Source organism: Neopsephotus bourkii, unplaced genomic scaffold (genome assembly GCF_033783945.1).
Source record: "Neopsephotus bourkii isolate Nb327-2 ecotype Australia unplaced genomic scaffold, CSIRO-AGI_Nbou_v1 NB_1767, whole genome shotgun sequence".
Taxonomy (NCBI): Eukaryota; Metazoa; Chordata; class Aves; order Psittaciformes; family Psittacidae; genus Neopsephotus; species Neopsephotus bourkii.
Genome location: NW_026902241.1, coordinates 4,898,261 through 4,915,061, shown reverse-complemented (window position 1 = coordinate 4,915,061; position 16,801 = coordinate 4,898,261). Strand labels below are relative to the sequence as shown.

The window sequence follows — 16,801 nt, the reverse complement described above, 5'->3', positions numbered from 1 at the left end:
TTTCTATCCTGATTAATCTCGACTTTATACTGCTTCACTACACTGGATCTAGCCTATGTGTTGCTGTGCTACAGTTTTGTATCAAGTCCAGCACTGATCTTTCTTCCTCAGTCACCTGTGCACCATTTGTCCACATTTACTGCTTGAAGAGGGACAGAGATCCAGTCCAGGTGCAAGTTTGCATTTTGGATTATTCATATTCTCTCTACCCATCTGTTTGTGGGGTGGGCAAGCAGCCACTCTGCTGCTGGAGTTAGCCTTGTTGTTCTGTCCTGAAGTAATTCTTAACCCTTGGAGAGTTTGCTTCATCTCTTTACCATTATAACTTTAACCTCTTCTTGAACAGAGGTTTCTGGCAATACAGAATTCCTTGGGGTTAGTTACCCCAGGCTTGGCCTATTTAAAATCACCACACTTCTTTTACCTAGACTCTGCAGCCGGGTTGAATTCTGATACTGAATAGCAAATTGCTTAACTACTTGATAGGCATTCACTGTTCATAGGAGTGTCTTGATGGTAAAATCCTTGACTGGATTGAAAACATTTCCATTTTTATTTGTCTTCTGTGTGCAGAACAATATTCCTTGATTTATTCTTTTAGTCAAAACTGGAAGTTGGTATTGTCATGCTCAAGAGAGATGAGATTTGGAGGAGAAAAAAAAATAAATTGCTGAGGGCTCAAGGGAACATTTTCTTTTGTTTCTCATCACTGTGTATGGAAGAAAAAACATCTTCCATTGTTCAACAAGCTTCAGGTTTGTTGAAGATGTTTATTTTTTTTTAATGGAATTTGTCTCAAAAAATCAAATGTTGCACTTAATGCTGTGAGCTGCAAAGGAGGAAACTTGTAACTGCCGTTCTGTATATTACCTCTTTCCATTGACTCTCGTAGCTGTTCTAGGTACTCATTCAGTCTCAGCTTCATGAAGATCTTAAAAGTCATGATTTTTTTATTATTATTATTTCTGTATCTGCTTTTTGACAAATTTACCTAATCTGCTTTTTAAGCTGCTTGGAAGTAATTTGATGATATGCAATTTAAAGAGAAAATGATAGGGGCAAGCATTTCAGCTGAGATTCTATAACTACCTCAGATGTAAATACTATTTCACATGTTTCTGTTTGTTCAGAACAGTCACATCTGGAGTTCAAATACTGCGTTACAACTTTGTTCCTCAAAGGATTCTTCATAAGAAAAAAGGAAAAGAGGAAAATAAATGCCTGAATAAGAGCCCTTTGAATATTTATGAGTTGTTATTAGTGAAGAAGTGTTATGGTCTGTCTTATTTTGTGTCCATATATGTATACTTACATGTAATCACAAGCATATACTTGGCTACAACTAAATGTAATATCGAACTTAGGTGTTTGACTCTTCAGGTGAATTTAAGAGTCCAAAAAGGCTTGCCTACAACACACTTTTCAAAGTATTCCTGGAGATTATGTATTACACAGTTTCCTTGCAAATTTGGTATCCACCATGCTATTGAGAAACAGTGTCAGCAGGAGTTGATAGCTAGCTACCGCTTTTTAGATTTAACAAAGTTCTCTTGAATATTTTGTCTTCACTTAGCCTGATTGTGAAGCAGTTTTGCAGAACTGCTCACAATCGAACAGTTGTTTCTACGCATGATCAGTCATCCTAGTGAAGCTTCTTAGAGACCTTAGCTGAATGTCCTCCATGTATGTGTATATGTACATATATATCCACACACACAACCCAAATAATACTATTGCATATTCTTTCTGTGTAGCTGGACTGAGTACCTCAGCAGACCATTTGTGTTGTACATAACATCATATTTCTATGGTGCGTGCTTGCCACAGGCCATTGCTTTTAGCAAGACTGTGAAGTGGAGTCTCATAAGAATTACACTTAAGTCTAAATTTTCTTTTAACAGGTTGTCAGTTTGGTTTTTCCCCCTCTAAGGGTTGTATAGACCTCAGCCAACTTTCAGTAGTTTGAAGAACAAGAAAGAGCACATAAAAAATGAAAGAAGTGGGATGACTCATACAAGACTGCAATTAAATCCTCTAGGTACAATTTATCTAAATTTGGGTATTACTGTCTTTAATGTAGCCTGAGACTGACTCCCGGGTTAACGGCGCTTCCCCCTGTGCTTCGCCCCAGCACTCTGCCCTTGGCTACTCACTAGAGCAAGAGACAAGCTCACAGTTTCATCAGACAGGTAAGTGTTTTAATCAGCTTATGTGCTTTGTGGGTCTGTAAATGACTCCTGAATAGGTTTGCTGGCATCTTTCTGAAAAGATTTGTAAGTAAAAAGGAACTGATCTTTATCGTGATACTGTGAACAAGGTGAACTACAGTTGGAGCTGTTGCTTCCCCACGCTTGCAAACAAACAGCTGAGGTATCACAAGAATCCACACAACTGAATTGTGTATTTATGTCAGTGGACTCCTTGATCCCATACAGTTTGAGCAAGTGAATTTACTGGGCAAATCCATCCCTGCTGAAGGAGGAACCAGATTTCTTTGGACTGAAACAGCCAACAGCTGTTTGTCCTACAGTGCATGCATGTGCCCAAGGAATCTGTCAGGTACAGGAACAGCCAAATCATGTAATTAAAGCTTCCTGATGGCTGTTTTAAAAATTCCTATGTATCCTCTGCTTATCCTGGTATTTTGATGATCCTACCCCTCAAAGACTTACATCTTAAGGAATTATGGTGTATTTAAGGATACAGCCTCTGCACTTGAGGGGATTTCTTTCCTGAAAGATTATTTTAAATTCTCCAATATCAGAACTCAGGAATTCCACTGGGAATTAGCAAAATAACTAGAGAGCATTGAATGCTTAAAGGGGGGGGGGGGGGTGTGTGTGAAATTTTTCTCAAATGACCTTAAGTGCAATTTCATCCCTGTTTTGGCTTCAAGTCTTTGTATTATAGATTTAAAAAAAAAAATAAAATGTGAAATCCAGGAAATTATTCTCTTGCCTACAGAAAATTTTCATTCAACATTGACATGTGGTTTTAATTTATCAGAAAAACATGGAACTTCTTCAAGTCTGATTTAATGCTATGGTAGATTTATGAGAGATGCTGTCAGATGACACTGCCAGGAACAGAGCCAGCTGTATTCCCTAGCCATTCCCTTAAATAATTTTAAGCAGCATTCAAAAAAGTAAAAAGGGTGAGGAAGATTTTAACACTAGTGAAACTGCATTAGCAATTTCATCTAAAAGAGGAATGTTTTAGTTTGGTTATTCCCCCCTCCCCCCCAAAAAATAACGGTATATATTAGCCTGAAAGTTACACAACAATCATTGAAAAATGGAAAAGAATTTTAACTGAGCAGCTACTGAATATAATGCCCTTGTCTTGTAAACCTTTTATGTATTTTAACTTTTAATTCTTCTATACTGCTTCTTCTTGGCAATTTCTTCTAGTTAAATTTTGGGTACAAGAGTTGAGTTAAGCTGTAATAAAAGAGAAATGAGTTCTGTTGCAAATCGATAAAATAACTTTCACCTCCTCTCCCAAGGCTGGCAATTATCAATGACAGTTCCTGCACATTAAGTTACAAAGGCTTCAGATGGTGGTTTCCCTTGAAATATAAAGGAGCATTTAACTGGAAAGTTGGACAAGAATGTGTTTCAGAAAGTTTTTGTCCCTTTTTCTAACTTTTCCTCTTTCTTCTCTTCTCCTTACTAAAATCATTGGTGTCTTTTGTTGTTGTAGCTGCAGATGACTTGTTAGTTCCACCTCATGATACCAACACAGATCTAACAGATGTTATGGAGCAAATCAACAGCACATTTCCAGCTTGCTGCTGTAAGTGTAACAAAGTATCTCTTGTATTGAGTTGTATCGCATTGAATTTGAGGCAGTCTTTTGAAGAAAAAAGTCCTTCTTGTCATATCGAGTAGGAAAAAAATCTCTCTGGTGAGATTATTTCTCAGGATGCACAAGCTAAATAATTCACTTCTTTAAAGCTGCTCAATAGAGACTGTTTATTTGTGAAGGTAAACAAACGAATGTTCTCAACATTTTAGGTAGAAGTGATTCACTATAAGAAAAGATCCATAGGAATTTTCAGCTGTGCCCACAAAAGGGAAAAAAGACGGTGAATTCCACTGGCTGCTGATACAAACTGTGTGTGGAACCTAAATGAATGTAGATTCAGGATTTCTCTAATAAAACTTAAGTAACAGGAGGGACCATAGCCCAGTCCTGGCTGTCTGAACTAATTACTGCAGTAGTTATTAAACTAAGTGGCCAGAGGAAACTACTGTTGACACAGCACATAACACCTTTCCATACTTAAATGCATTGAAAGTTGATATTTAGTGTCTATTAACAAGAGATAAAAAGGAAAACCAATTAGCATGTCAGCTGACGTACGTTTCCACTATTCCTATTCCTTCCAGTGACACTGCACGTACAAGGTTGAGGCCTTACCTCTCTGATTCCAGCAGTATTTCATACAGATTGTTTGGTTTGGCAGGGCAAGTGAAGTGCCAACTTTCTTATTCATGTGTGGGGGTTTTTTTTCTTTTGCCTTAGAAAAACAGTAGTGAAAACTTTGATATATATTCTTAAACTTTCAGCAGTTTCAAATGTAGTGTAATAATGAATGGTCAATTTTAAAAGATACAGGTGAGAGGAGGGTGTTTATGTCCAGTCCTTTTGGAAGTATCGAGACTGAGCACTATTTTATTTATTTCATAAACTCTGTGAACCCTTGCTAAAATACCCCTTTTTATCTCTTTAACATCCATTGCTGGGCTGTGAAGAACTGCAGCTCAGAAGAAGCAGTTCGCGCATTCTGAGAAAGCAAATTAGGATCTAGCAACACAGTGCTTGTTTCAGCTGTACTTTTTCTCAGTGAGTCCAACAGTTCAGAGCCCATCTTTTTGTAAGTTAAGAATTTGATTCTAAGGAGCATCGCGTCTTGAACTCAGCAACTACTAGAGCTATTTAGTACAACTCAAGGGTGGGTGTGTGTGCACAAATCAGTAGGAAATGCAACTCAAGTATCAATTCCTTGTTTTGCAAATTCCTGTCTTGCACATATAAGAAGCTTACAGCTACCTGGTCTTTTGGCCCAAATCAATTTAGGGCAAATTGCCCTAAGTCAGGGGAAGTTTGATAATGATAGCTGTTCTCTGCAACCAGGAAACACAGAGGCAGAAAAAGAAAACAAACCACCTAATATCCATTCAACAGTACCCGAAATAATACTCGCAGGAGGGGGCTGTGAGTGTGGCTCCACATCCTTTCATATTGTGACGTGAATTTGAGCATTTAAGATTAAAAGAAGTCACAGTTCCAAATTTCAGGTATTTTTCCCTTGTCATTGGCGTACTGCTGCAGAAGTCAAACCAAAGCAGTGTGTCCCAATTAGTAGGTACTACTTAGTTTGGTCTTCAGTCATTCTGTAACATATCTTATTTGGGAGATTTACTAGGATTATATCTTTTTAACCATGTAAGATTCATGTACTGTTTTAGAAGTTTGGAATGAGAATTATTAGTCTAGCCTTCCCAGCAGAGTACATTAAACTGCATGAGTTTTGCTCATTTGAGAGGGATCAGTCTTTCTGGACAGACAAACATCTAACCTCTTATGTAAAGCTTCAATGACGCAGACTCCAAGAAATCCCTAGGCAATCTGTTTTAAGAGCATCACTGTATTCCTAACCTTAAAAAATAATACCCTTACCCTTTTTTAATTATATCCAACTTAAATTTCTTTAGAATAGCCTTCATGTTCAACATGTGGTGTCCATTATTAATTTAATATTTATTAAGCTATTTTTCACAAACCTTATTACTACATGTCTCCCCTAGCTTGGCGCAGCTTTCATTAACGAGTTACAAGCATCTGAAATCTTACATAGATTATTTTTATCACATCTTGACTGTGTAATAGAGCTAGTCCTCTTATTTGCTATATTTGTTTTTATGGGTTTCAGGTTATAATTTACCTTAAAATCAGTATTTCTGCTTACTACCAAATACTATATGAATAGTTGCTTCATAAGGGGTAAGGCCAGCGCTGCTTTTAATTGTGGTTTTGGGTTTGTTCTGGGTTTTATTCTCCAGATCCTTTGATTATGGACATAATGCCTCCTTCATTTCTTATTTATGAGGTTGGTCCTCAGAACTAGGCAGCTGTGCAACACTGTGCAGCAGTCATGCCTGTGCATCTGACTGTGTTCCAGAATATAGAGCCTTCTGAACAGCTGATACGATAATATACCACTCATAGGTCTATATGGTTGCAAGTAGTGAAAAAGGAACAATTCATGTCATCTGTACATTCATAATGCTGCAGATCTGTTAAAAGTAAATTTGTGAAAAAAGTTATGTATAGACCATTACAATACACTTCTAGTTAAGTATTTAATTTTTTGTATAAGTCTATTTGTTCTTCTATATTACATAGTCTTCTGATGTTTTTAAACTGCCAAGATACATAATAATGTAAATTTCTAAATATTTTTTTTTCTATTTTCAGCAAGTTTCACTGGCAGACCACAGGTATGAGACATCTTTATGTACTTACACAGTCATTGGAAGCAAAGTAAAGCAAGTGGAAAAGTTCTATTAAAGCAAAGTGGCTGGGTTTTTTTTCCCTGTTTTTTCCCCTAGAAGTCTTTGTGCAAGCTAGACCAATGTAACAGGAAGGATAAATTCTGGAATTTCCCAATGAACAGAAAATTCATGCTAGCTCAGGCATTACCAAGGTACTATGGCATACAGTTCTGGGATGCTGACCAGATGGAATCAGCTTGATTCTATCAAGACCAGTTACTTGCAAGCCAGCATCAGCTTGCAAGTTCAAAGCTGATTCTAGCAGACATCCATGTCCTTGTGCCATGGTGCCCATAGCTCCGGTTTTGGGCACCAATACATGAGGATCAAGAGTCACACAGCATCTCTAGGCATTACATGAAGTTGCAGTCTCCCAGTAGGAAACCACTTTGCAAATCCGAAGCAGAAATCTGGCTACTTTCACAAAAATGTGGAAAACAATCTAGTATTTAGATACTTGTTCTTGAAAATCCTACTGATACGAATTATCTGTTAAATTTCTGTTGAAAGTAAGTAACAGATACAGGAAAAACACTCACTACAGGTTTAGGTTGATACTGAAGCCCACATATGACAAAAAAGGAATAACAATCTTGTGTCATTGCATAGTTCTTAGGAAGTTTCATTGTTAAAGATTATCACAAATTGCAGTCTGAGACTTCAAAAAAAGTAAGTGGTGGGGAAAGAGTCTATTTAGTCTCCCAAATTCCTTCACCTTGTCCATTAGTCCACAATTTTCAAGGTCAAAAAATTAATATCTAAAAATCCCAAAATACTGCTTTTCAAAAACTTTCTTGGATTGCAATATCTTGGATAGTAGGATTGTCCTCCCAAACAGGATTTTCTAAGGAGAATGGGATGAATGACACCCTGCACTCAGTTAACTCAGACTTTGTGTTTCAATCTGGATAAGTTATGAGTGAACTAAACTGTCATTTTTCAGAAAACCTTTCTCTAAGCAGGCATAGAGAGCTCTTTCTGTGCTATCAGTGAATAATTCTAACCTTCCTGAAAAGCTTTTTTTTTTTTTTTTTGATCCAAGATTATTCCCAAATGGTCTTACTGCAAATCTACCCTTCCAGAATTATTAGAAAAGGTACATTTGTCTATTCAGGAACAGAATCCTGAAACAGGAAACTGGAAATAAGCTTCACATTTGAAGGGGCTGAGTCCAAATCCAGACTCTATATACTCTCCATTTTTACCACTTACATTTCAGATAGGATAGTTGCCTAAACTTTTTATTCTACTGGTGCGGGGCATGGGGAGCCTGTAAGTCATATTTACTGCTCTGTAGACTGACATCCTCTGGGCCTCACTCAACAAGAATTTTAAACACTGCAGTACAGTAAAATTAGGTTTCCCTTAACTACATGCCTCAGTGATTTGCTGTGTCCTGGGCCAGTACATCTTAACATTTAAAATATGGGGTGTTTACAAAAAGACATCAGTGTCCTTAACTGAACTGAGTACAGAGTAGTTGCAGCTTTCTGTTTATGTTAATGTAGTACTGACATGATTATTTCTCATCATGACAGGCAATGTGAAGTATTCATTTGGACATTGACCCAGTGCTTCCTGATGTGCAGTAAAGCCCTTTTCTACAAATCATCAATTGCAAGTTCTACTTCATCAGAAGACTGCATGGGACCCCGGAACATGCCGTTTGCTCTGACTGTGTGTTCTACTTGAGATAGTAAAACACTGAATACCCAAAGACAAGGATGTTGTTTTTATAGTATCAGAAGTTTTTTTTCTTCTTCTTCCCTTTCTATGCAACTGTAAATTAATGAGCAGTGGAGTATTTGTCACTGATTTGTATAAATATACAGCCAGGGGAAAAGGGGCAGGGGCTTTATATATGTTCTTTTTGATAATCGTAAAGAGAACTGCATAAGGAGTTTGGAGAAAAATGTTACATTTATACATTCCTTTCAGATCTTTGCTTTTACATTGTAAAAATACCCTTAGTTGTATTCTCACACATTTATTACTCTGTACTGATTATTTATATGCTAACCATCTGACCACACAGATTTCAGAATACCCTTCAGTTGTTTTCAGGAAGAAGTTCCCATAATCTGCATTATTGTTACTAGTTAACAAAAATTGCTGTTGGGTACAAGCTGCAGTATTTTAACTCCGTTAAACAAGGTAGACTCTCATTTCAAGTCATCATCCTCATGCACCACCAAAATGGTATTTTTAACTTTTAGTTTTTTCCAGCCAATACACTCCATTTGGAGGATTATTTTTTTAAGCCTTACTTTTCTTTGAATCAGGAGATAGCTAAAAAGAGGACTTAGATGATAGCTTAAGTTGCTCGTACTAAGGTCTAAGTTAGCGTAATCTTTCCCAACTTTGTTCAGAGACAAAGCTTTGCTGTTCCCTTCTGTGCCAAACTTGCTTCAAGTTTTGGAATGTACAGTCTGTGAAGTAAAGCTCATTTCTGTAAGATCCCCTTCTTGTGTCAGCCTCTTGGAGATGAAGAGACAATTAGAAAGCCCTTTCCAATACTATTAGTGATGGTGCATTTTCTTAGCAACTGCAATGCTCTTAAATATTACTGTTTGGCATTGTACTCTTGCAACTAACTTTATCTTTGAAATAATTTATTTATGTGCTTTTAGTAGGGATAATTACGAGAAAATTATGTCACTGATCAGCTGATCTCTAGTTTTAAAATTATTATTAAGAGATTTTAATGCCTTCACAGAGTTTACGATGCTGCATGGACACTTGCTTTAATTTCAGAACACACCTTTAATTGGTAAAATTGCATGCAATGTATTTCATGTATAGTGGAGAGAAACAAAACAGTGTTCTTAATTATTACATAAGAAAACAAAATAAATCTCAAGATGGTATTGGAAGAGTTGTAAATTCTCTACTGCTACTGAAAAATGCTACAGAATATTAAGACAGCACATCAGGAATTTGTAGTGCTTTTGTGAAGTGGTGCCAGCTAGACTGTCATGCACCCTCAGTATTTGCTCTTGGAGTGCTGCTGCTCAGGGACTAATTTGGGCACAGCATTGAGTCCAGTGCCAGTTCTTTCTGAACCCTTTGGCAAATTGTTTAACCACTCTGCCTCTGTTTTCCCATCTGTAAAATGGGGATGATAGTACTTACCTCTCAAAGGTGTTGTAGGGCTTGCTTAGTGTCTGAAAAGCTCTATATAAATGCTAAGTATTACTTCTGAGTGAGCGCAGCAAAACTGTCAAGGTGGGAATAGAAGATGCTGGCTCCTACAAATGCTTCACCTATTTAAAACAAAACAAAACAAACAAACAAACAAAAAAACAAAGTAGCATAGTTATTTGAGAAAAAAAACCCCACACATTTTACAGAAGAGGAAAACCATGACCACCTTTCTACCTCAGACCTATCTTCATGAGTAGTATTGGAAATAGCTTTATATTCTGCTCTCTGCAAAGTACTTTGCTGTTCTCAAGCTACATCATTCTCTAGGCAAAGAATCCCTGAAAATACCCCCCTACATAAGTAAAAAAGGTCTCAATAGTGAATTTGGTCACTTTTATTTTTGTTCGGAATATGAGATTATGTATAAAGTTGTTTTTCTGCCTGTGTTTGTATGCATCCTTTGTCCTCTGCTGCCAAGTAAATGCTGCTTCAAACACTACATTGTAACATTCTTCCTCTGAGACAATAATAAATAAAAGGAATATATTGCAGTAACATGAGAAACAGCATGGAGTTCATTCAATGTCTGTGGTCTTCAAGGATGGCACTTCTCATTGCTAAATGCTGAAAACTTCCTTCTCAAGAAAGTAATTTTTAACAGTATTGTAATAGGGGGTTGGAACTAGGTGATCTTAAGGTCCTTTCTAACCCTAACCATTCTTTGATTCTATGTTTACTATGTGCTAGCTTTTTTGGAGCATGGTTTGCGTTTGTATAAATGAGATTAAGCAGTGTTTTCTCCCCACAAATCTGTGCATACTTTATCCAGTTTTCCCTCTTTAATCATTTCACCTGGAATGCTTCTCTGTTGCATGGCAGATATAAAATTTGATCACTGAGAAGCAGACTGCTTGTATTTTTAAAGCATTATACATACATAGTAGGTAACAGCAATAATGCATGAAGCCCTGACAAATGTTAGAACTGTAAATTAGTCTTCAAGTTTTGATGACATTCAGTCAGTCAGTATGCTCAGCTGAAGCACAACATTAGGTATTCAGTCAGGAAATCTGAACTTAACAGCCCTACCATGTGCTGATTTTAGATATTTGCATTAAACTAAACTAATGCAAATTGGTTTAATGAGAGTGTGTTAGAACTACTGTCTCCACGACCCTAAAATTCTGGTTCCTCATCGTATTAGTTTATTCATTAAAATATTACTATTTTCAAACTAACAAATTGCAAAACATAAGTGTCAAAGTAATGACATTTTCCCTCAATTTATGAAAAGATGCTCAATAAGTTCAAGGGAAAAACTGGATTTTTTACATGGCATTTAAGTGATTCGGCAGTTACCAAGGGATTTTATTATAGAAGCAGCTGTCTATTGAGTCAATTTTGTATTTAGAATGACAAATGTGTCGAAGAGGAGACAGCTAGATTAAAGAATTTATTAAAAAATAAAATCTGTTATTTAAAAAAAGTAAGCATTTTAATTATATGTTGTTTGAGTTGAAGGCAGCAGAAGAAAGGTATGGATCTTTGTGAACGCTTTACTGAAGTACTCAAATCTGCAGTATATACCGTTTGTGTCCTGATCTCAGAGGTCACAGGTGCCAGAGCTCTGTAATGCTGTCACCTGTGAGGAAGGAGCTCAGCTTAAAATCACACTTTAGTACTGTGCCATGAAGGTCCTGGCTTCCATTAAGGAGAATAGAGATGCACTGGATTCCCACCAGCTTGCCCTGGGGCTTTTCTCAAGGGGGGCTGGGAAGGGCAGCAGGAGGGTATTGCAGTCTCTGGTCCTGAACAAGCAATGGAATGGTATGCACTCCCCCACTTCTCTGCATGGCCTTTTGCTTTGAGCACTGACTAGCCTCATGCTGTTATCAGGCAAAATAAAGCCAACGTGATACTTTTCAGGAGAAGAATTAGGTTCTTGCTCCAAGCAGCTTTTAGTCCTAAATGCGCACCTATCCATCTAACTGGGAGAGACACCCTCCCATGCAGCCCAGAATGGATGGGGAGGTTGATAGCATATTTATTTACATTTTTATTACAAAACACCCTTGAGCTGAAACATTACTATCAGATCAGTTCATTTTCTCAGAGAAGATGCAAGATTGATGCATATAATTAAAATCAGAGTGCAGAAGTTTCTCTATTGTCAGGGCTTCATCTTTAGAGGAATTTCCACTATGAAACAGTTCTTCTTGGGTGGTCATTCTTTTTGGACAAAGACAAGGCTCTGCAGCTGTTCAAATGTCAATAAATTAGACATCTAGATAGTTAAATTATGAGACAACTGGCCCCACTTGGTCAAGAGACACTGGACCCAGACAAGAACTGTCAGCATGCACAGGGACATTCCTATCAATCACCTGAGTGTCCTGGATCAGGAGTTCTCTATTCTGTTATTTCTACAGTTGAAAAATGAGAATGGGAAAAAAAAGCTGAATTCAGCCCAATTAATATTGTATTACCATAATGGCCAAGTTATGACCAAAATACTCTTTTAAACATTAACAATACAAATGGCCTTTTGGAGAGAGTTTGCTTATTACATCTATTTTTTGTTCTCTGCTTTAGTACAGAGTTGCCCTATGAAAACCCTTCCTGAAGGTAAACATTTGCAGCACTGCAAAACTGAGTAATAGATCGTGCCCTAGTCACACAAAAATGAAGATGTTGTGCCATATGGCTGAGAATTCTGTTCCCACAACAGCAGCAACAAAATCAGTCTTTACAAATCCAGCCGAGGTGTAAATTAATAACAGTGGGGTATGAAAAATAAAATAAATTTAGTAGGAAAGAAAAAAAGTGTCATTTGAGCAGAAAGAGAACTGGTCCTTCTTACAAGCAAGAAAGCTCCCAGTAATTGTCAGCTACAAGCAATGTTCCTGTGGCCATCAAAGGTGAAATCTTCCTTGGCTCACGTGTCTTTGGGATCCTGTCCTTCGTCTTTTGTGCCACTTAAATTTTCCATGCTGTGCCAGCAAAAATTACACTCTTTGCAACTTATATCTATGCATTAGAAATAACAGCTGCATGCAAGCACAGCAGCTGCCTTCAAATGAGGAAGGTGGTGTTCTCATCAACTGCTTTTTCAAGTACCTCTGCCTGAGACACCCAGAGAGGAGCTGCCAAAAGCGACACCAAAACATAAACACTATCTATCGTATCTCATTGTCATCTGAAACACAGTATTTACAGCTGGACTATCCCTGCTCCTGTTAGTCACACTTTTTATACATTCAAATAGGCACTGAAAGTGTTTAGGTTTCTGGCCTCTAATAACTAGTATTTACCTTGGAGAAACATAAAAGAAGAGCCTAGGATAACTAGCTCAGAGATACATGTCCATGGCTTACAAGTCTTAGTCTAGTGTAACTAGCTCAAAGATAGATGTCCACGGCTTACAAATCTTATTTCTGGGGATAGAACCCATCTTGGTATTAAACAAAGCAATGGAGAATGTACAAAAGTTTACACTTTGGTATCATTTAGAAAGAGTGACCTGATTTAAAAAACAAAAAAAAAAACAACACCAAAAAACCCCTCACTGAATGATCCCCAACAAACCCAAAACCAAAAAAAAACAGAAAAACCAGCAGCATTGCAGCAACACTTCATCTGCACATGATGGAATTCTTTTTGCCTCCACAGTAACTGGCACCTCTTTGTATATGATTTAAAGTCATTGGAAAATGAGCAAGTAAAGGGCAGGGTCTCTTACCAACAATTTGTGTATCTTACAAGCTAAATTTAATGGAATTTGGGAACAGGCCATAAAAATGGAAAGACTGATCATTCACCAAAATTTTATATGGAAATAGGCAACCATTTGACCAAATATGGTAAGCTTTCTGAATCCCAGCCCACGTGAAGTGGAAGTCCAATGGACAGCTCATATGACTACAGTCCAAAATATTTGGTGTGTAACCCCATCCCTACAAAACCAGGAATCCTTTCATATCGCACACCAGGCTTTGGCTTTCCTAACACTATCCCTGCAGAACTGGGCACTATCCTTATATTCCTTCCAGTCCCTGAACAGGCCAAATTCTGTTCTAAAGCCCCTGCTTTTTGCCTTGCTCCTTTCCTCTTCAGATCCTAAACTCTATCATCTTATGGTCACTGCAGCTGTGGCAGCCCCCAGCCTTCACATCCCTTACTCATTCCTTTTTTATGAGTAGGAGATCCAGGAGGGTCTCTCCCCTCACCAGCTCCTTAGTCATCTATGTCAGGAAATCATTATCAGTGCACATAAAGAAACTTGCCCTCAACAGCTAGCATAACTCTGAGCCAATGCACTATCTTGCATGACACCCTGAAAAGAAATCTTTTGCCAAGAGAAGTACGACACATGAACAGAGAAGCTCCTTTTAAACACAGATGCTTTGATGGATTGTGTTCAATACCTCTGAAAGTATTTTGGTGAGCAGTTGGGAGAAGTCTAATGAATGACTGCAACACAGACAGGTGCACAGGAAGAAAAACTGTCCAGCTGTATTTGTGTCTCTCCAGTCCCAGCAGCCCCTCTGGAATGGAAAGCATAGCTCTGACCTACTTGCCTTCAGCAGGCTGTAATTACAGTGCCTATCAATTTTCTATAAAATACAGATGTGAAAAAATGGAAAACCTGAGTGGTTGAAGCATGAGCAGAATAAGAATGTTATTTCATCCCCATAATCCCAGTTTCTGTAGATGATGCTCGCAGGCTGAAAAGTAAAAGGTAGTTGAAATTGCACTAAAGAAAATAAAGTAAAAGTTAAAGCAACATTTAACTTTATTATGAGATGAGCCAGCCTGTACATAAGATATACCATGGCATATCCATCTGCCTTTTGTTCTCCCCAAAAAGTCTGCTCATTTGCTGATGAAGGAAAATTAACAATAGCCTTAGTGAAACAGAATTCTTCTTGGTTTTGAACTCTCATTTGGTTTCTTACAGTGCAGCTTGTGCTACCCAGTTGGTGGCAAGGGTCTGAGCCAGGTGTCCAAACTGGACACAGCACCCCAGCCCCAGTCTCCCCAGATAAAAGGGACTAGTCACTCCCTTCAATCAGCGGCATACAGTTCTACTAGGCCATCCCCCCTTTGCTGCCAGAGCACACTGCCTCAGGACAACATGTAAGGCTCCACAGAAAAGGCAGTAGGCAATACATGAGGGAACTGACTTCAAGGTTAACCCACTTAGTATAGGCGTTGGTGGTGTTTGGCAAAGAAATTCTTCTGATAACAATTTACATTCTTGTTATTGCAAACACTTTGGTTCTCTTTTCCTACAAATCACAGTACTTTTAACATTATTTAGAAAAGGTGACTAGGAGATAATACATCCTAAAATGCCACTCTCATCTCTCTGTTCTAGATTTGCTTTTGCAGGCACAAATGGGTGATTTTGGTTGGCTTCTTCCATTCACATGGAAGTGATCACCAGCATTTGAACATGAAAAAAACACCCCAAACCACACCTAGCTTTTTAATTAAAAAACCTGTGAACTTACCAATGTTGTTGTTCACTTTATCATTTATTGTATCTCCCACACCCTAGAAATCATTATAAAGTGGACAAAACTGGTACACTTTCCATTTCTTTGTCCAAATCAATACTCCTGTTGCAGATTAAGTTTTACTGAATCTTTCTGTATATTGTGTTTGATTATGAAACAGTTATCTATAGGAACATCTTGATTTAAGAAGTTAGCCTTTTTCTTAGCACTGGTTGCTGTGCTACTTGAAGTCCCTGTTCTCTGAGACGTATTAGCCTTAGTTGTTACTGTTTAGAGCATTAGCAAAGCACCTAAGGTCTATTGTATACAGGATGAGTTATTTGACAACCTGGCAAGGCAGAAATCTAGCTGGACAACTTGGCAACAAAACTTACTTGTAAAGTGACGTAAAGTAAATTATCTTCGTTATAATACTAAAAAACACACCGACAGATTGAGAAAACCCTTGCCCAGATGCCCCATGCAAGTGTAGTAACAGAACAGAATGACACTGAAGGTATTATAATTGTATGTAAATCACTAACCAGTCATTGTAACTGGGAGTGTCCTATCTTGTAATTTTTGCGTATAAATGTAACTATGAAATCAGAATTGGGTATGCTTGGCTTATGGGAATTCCACCTAGCATCCAGCTCTGCAATAAAGAAGTGCCTGCTTCTGAGTGATACATTGGTGTTAAGGAGCTTTATTCTCCTGACTTTCAGTGACACTCCCATCAAAAGCTTCTTGGAAAGTTTGACTTAGAATATCAACCAAGTAGTACATTGTCATTATTCACAACTAAGTTACATTTCTTTAAGGCTGATTACATACACTCTCAAATCAGATCTCTTCATGACATTGTTGGGTTTAGGGCTCTTTGTGGATCAATAGAAACCAAACCAGGAAGGCATAATCCCACCTTTCAAAGATGTTTGAAAAATACATTATCATGCATACTGCACCTTTAGCCTACCAACTTTGTCTGCAGTCGCTGCATATACTTGCTATGTTTTAACCCAGTTGCAAAGTAAAGACAAGTGATAAATTAAGATTATAGCACATCTGTTTCTGCAGAGATTGGATAAAATATGGCAGTTTATTTAATGCAGTAAACAGCTTAAATGGCAAGAACAATTTTTTCCTTAATATATTTTACTTGAACAGCCGATATACACAGATGTGTAAGAAAATAAGGGTGTTTTTTTTTCTTAGTTTCTAACAGTAGTAGTTATGCCCCTCTCAAACAATATGTATCTAGAAAAGAATTAGATTAAATTATGTGATTAAAACCAAGATTTTCCACATCCATCTACTCTTCCCTGCTAGACTGGAAGAAGTGACAAGGCAACATCAGAAATACTAAGAAGCAGCATATCTAGAAGTTCAGTCCTGTGGACTACTTTTCCAGTAAGTAGTGGCTCAAGAAATAATACAGATAATGATATGGCATTATTTCAGTTTTTATATGTATATATATATATACACACATACATACACACTGGAGACAATTATGTATAACAGGACTGGGTTATGCCAATGATATCTTAGCAAATGTTTATCTACAATAAAATTTAAAATAAATACATAACTAAATAA

At 37.5% G+C, this 16,801-nt stretch overlaps 1 protein-coding gene across 6 annotated transcripts in view; it reads left to right on the top strand.

Moving 5' to 3' along the window:
- The window catches only part of UTRN (utrophin), a 369,401-nt gene extending 359,585 nt beyond the window's left edge, over nucleotides 1-9,816 (top strand). For all 6 annotated transcript variants that reach the window (XM_061378712.1, XM_061378711.1, XM_061378710.1 and 3 more), the window contains 4 exons: nucleotides 2,081-2,189; nucleotides 3,709-3,795; nucleotides 6,484-6,506; nucleotides 8,099-9,816. In XM_061378712.1, the coding sequence (XP_061234696.1) occupies nucleotides 2,081-2,189; nucleotides 3,709-3,795; nucleotides 6,484-6,506; nucleotides 8,099-8,107 (228 nt within the window). In that variant the 3' untranslated portion in view covers nucleotides 8,108-9,816. The remainder of the gene's footprint in view (nucleotides 1-2,080; nucleotides 2,190-3,708; nucleotides 3,796-6,483; nucleotides 6,507-8,098) is intronic.
- Nucleotides 9,817-16,801: the final 6,985 nt, after the last annotated feature.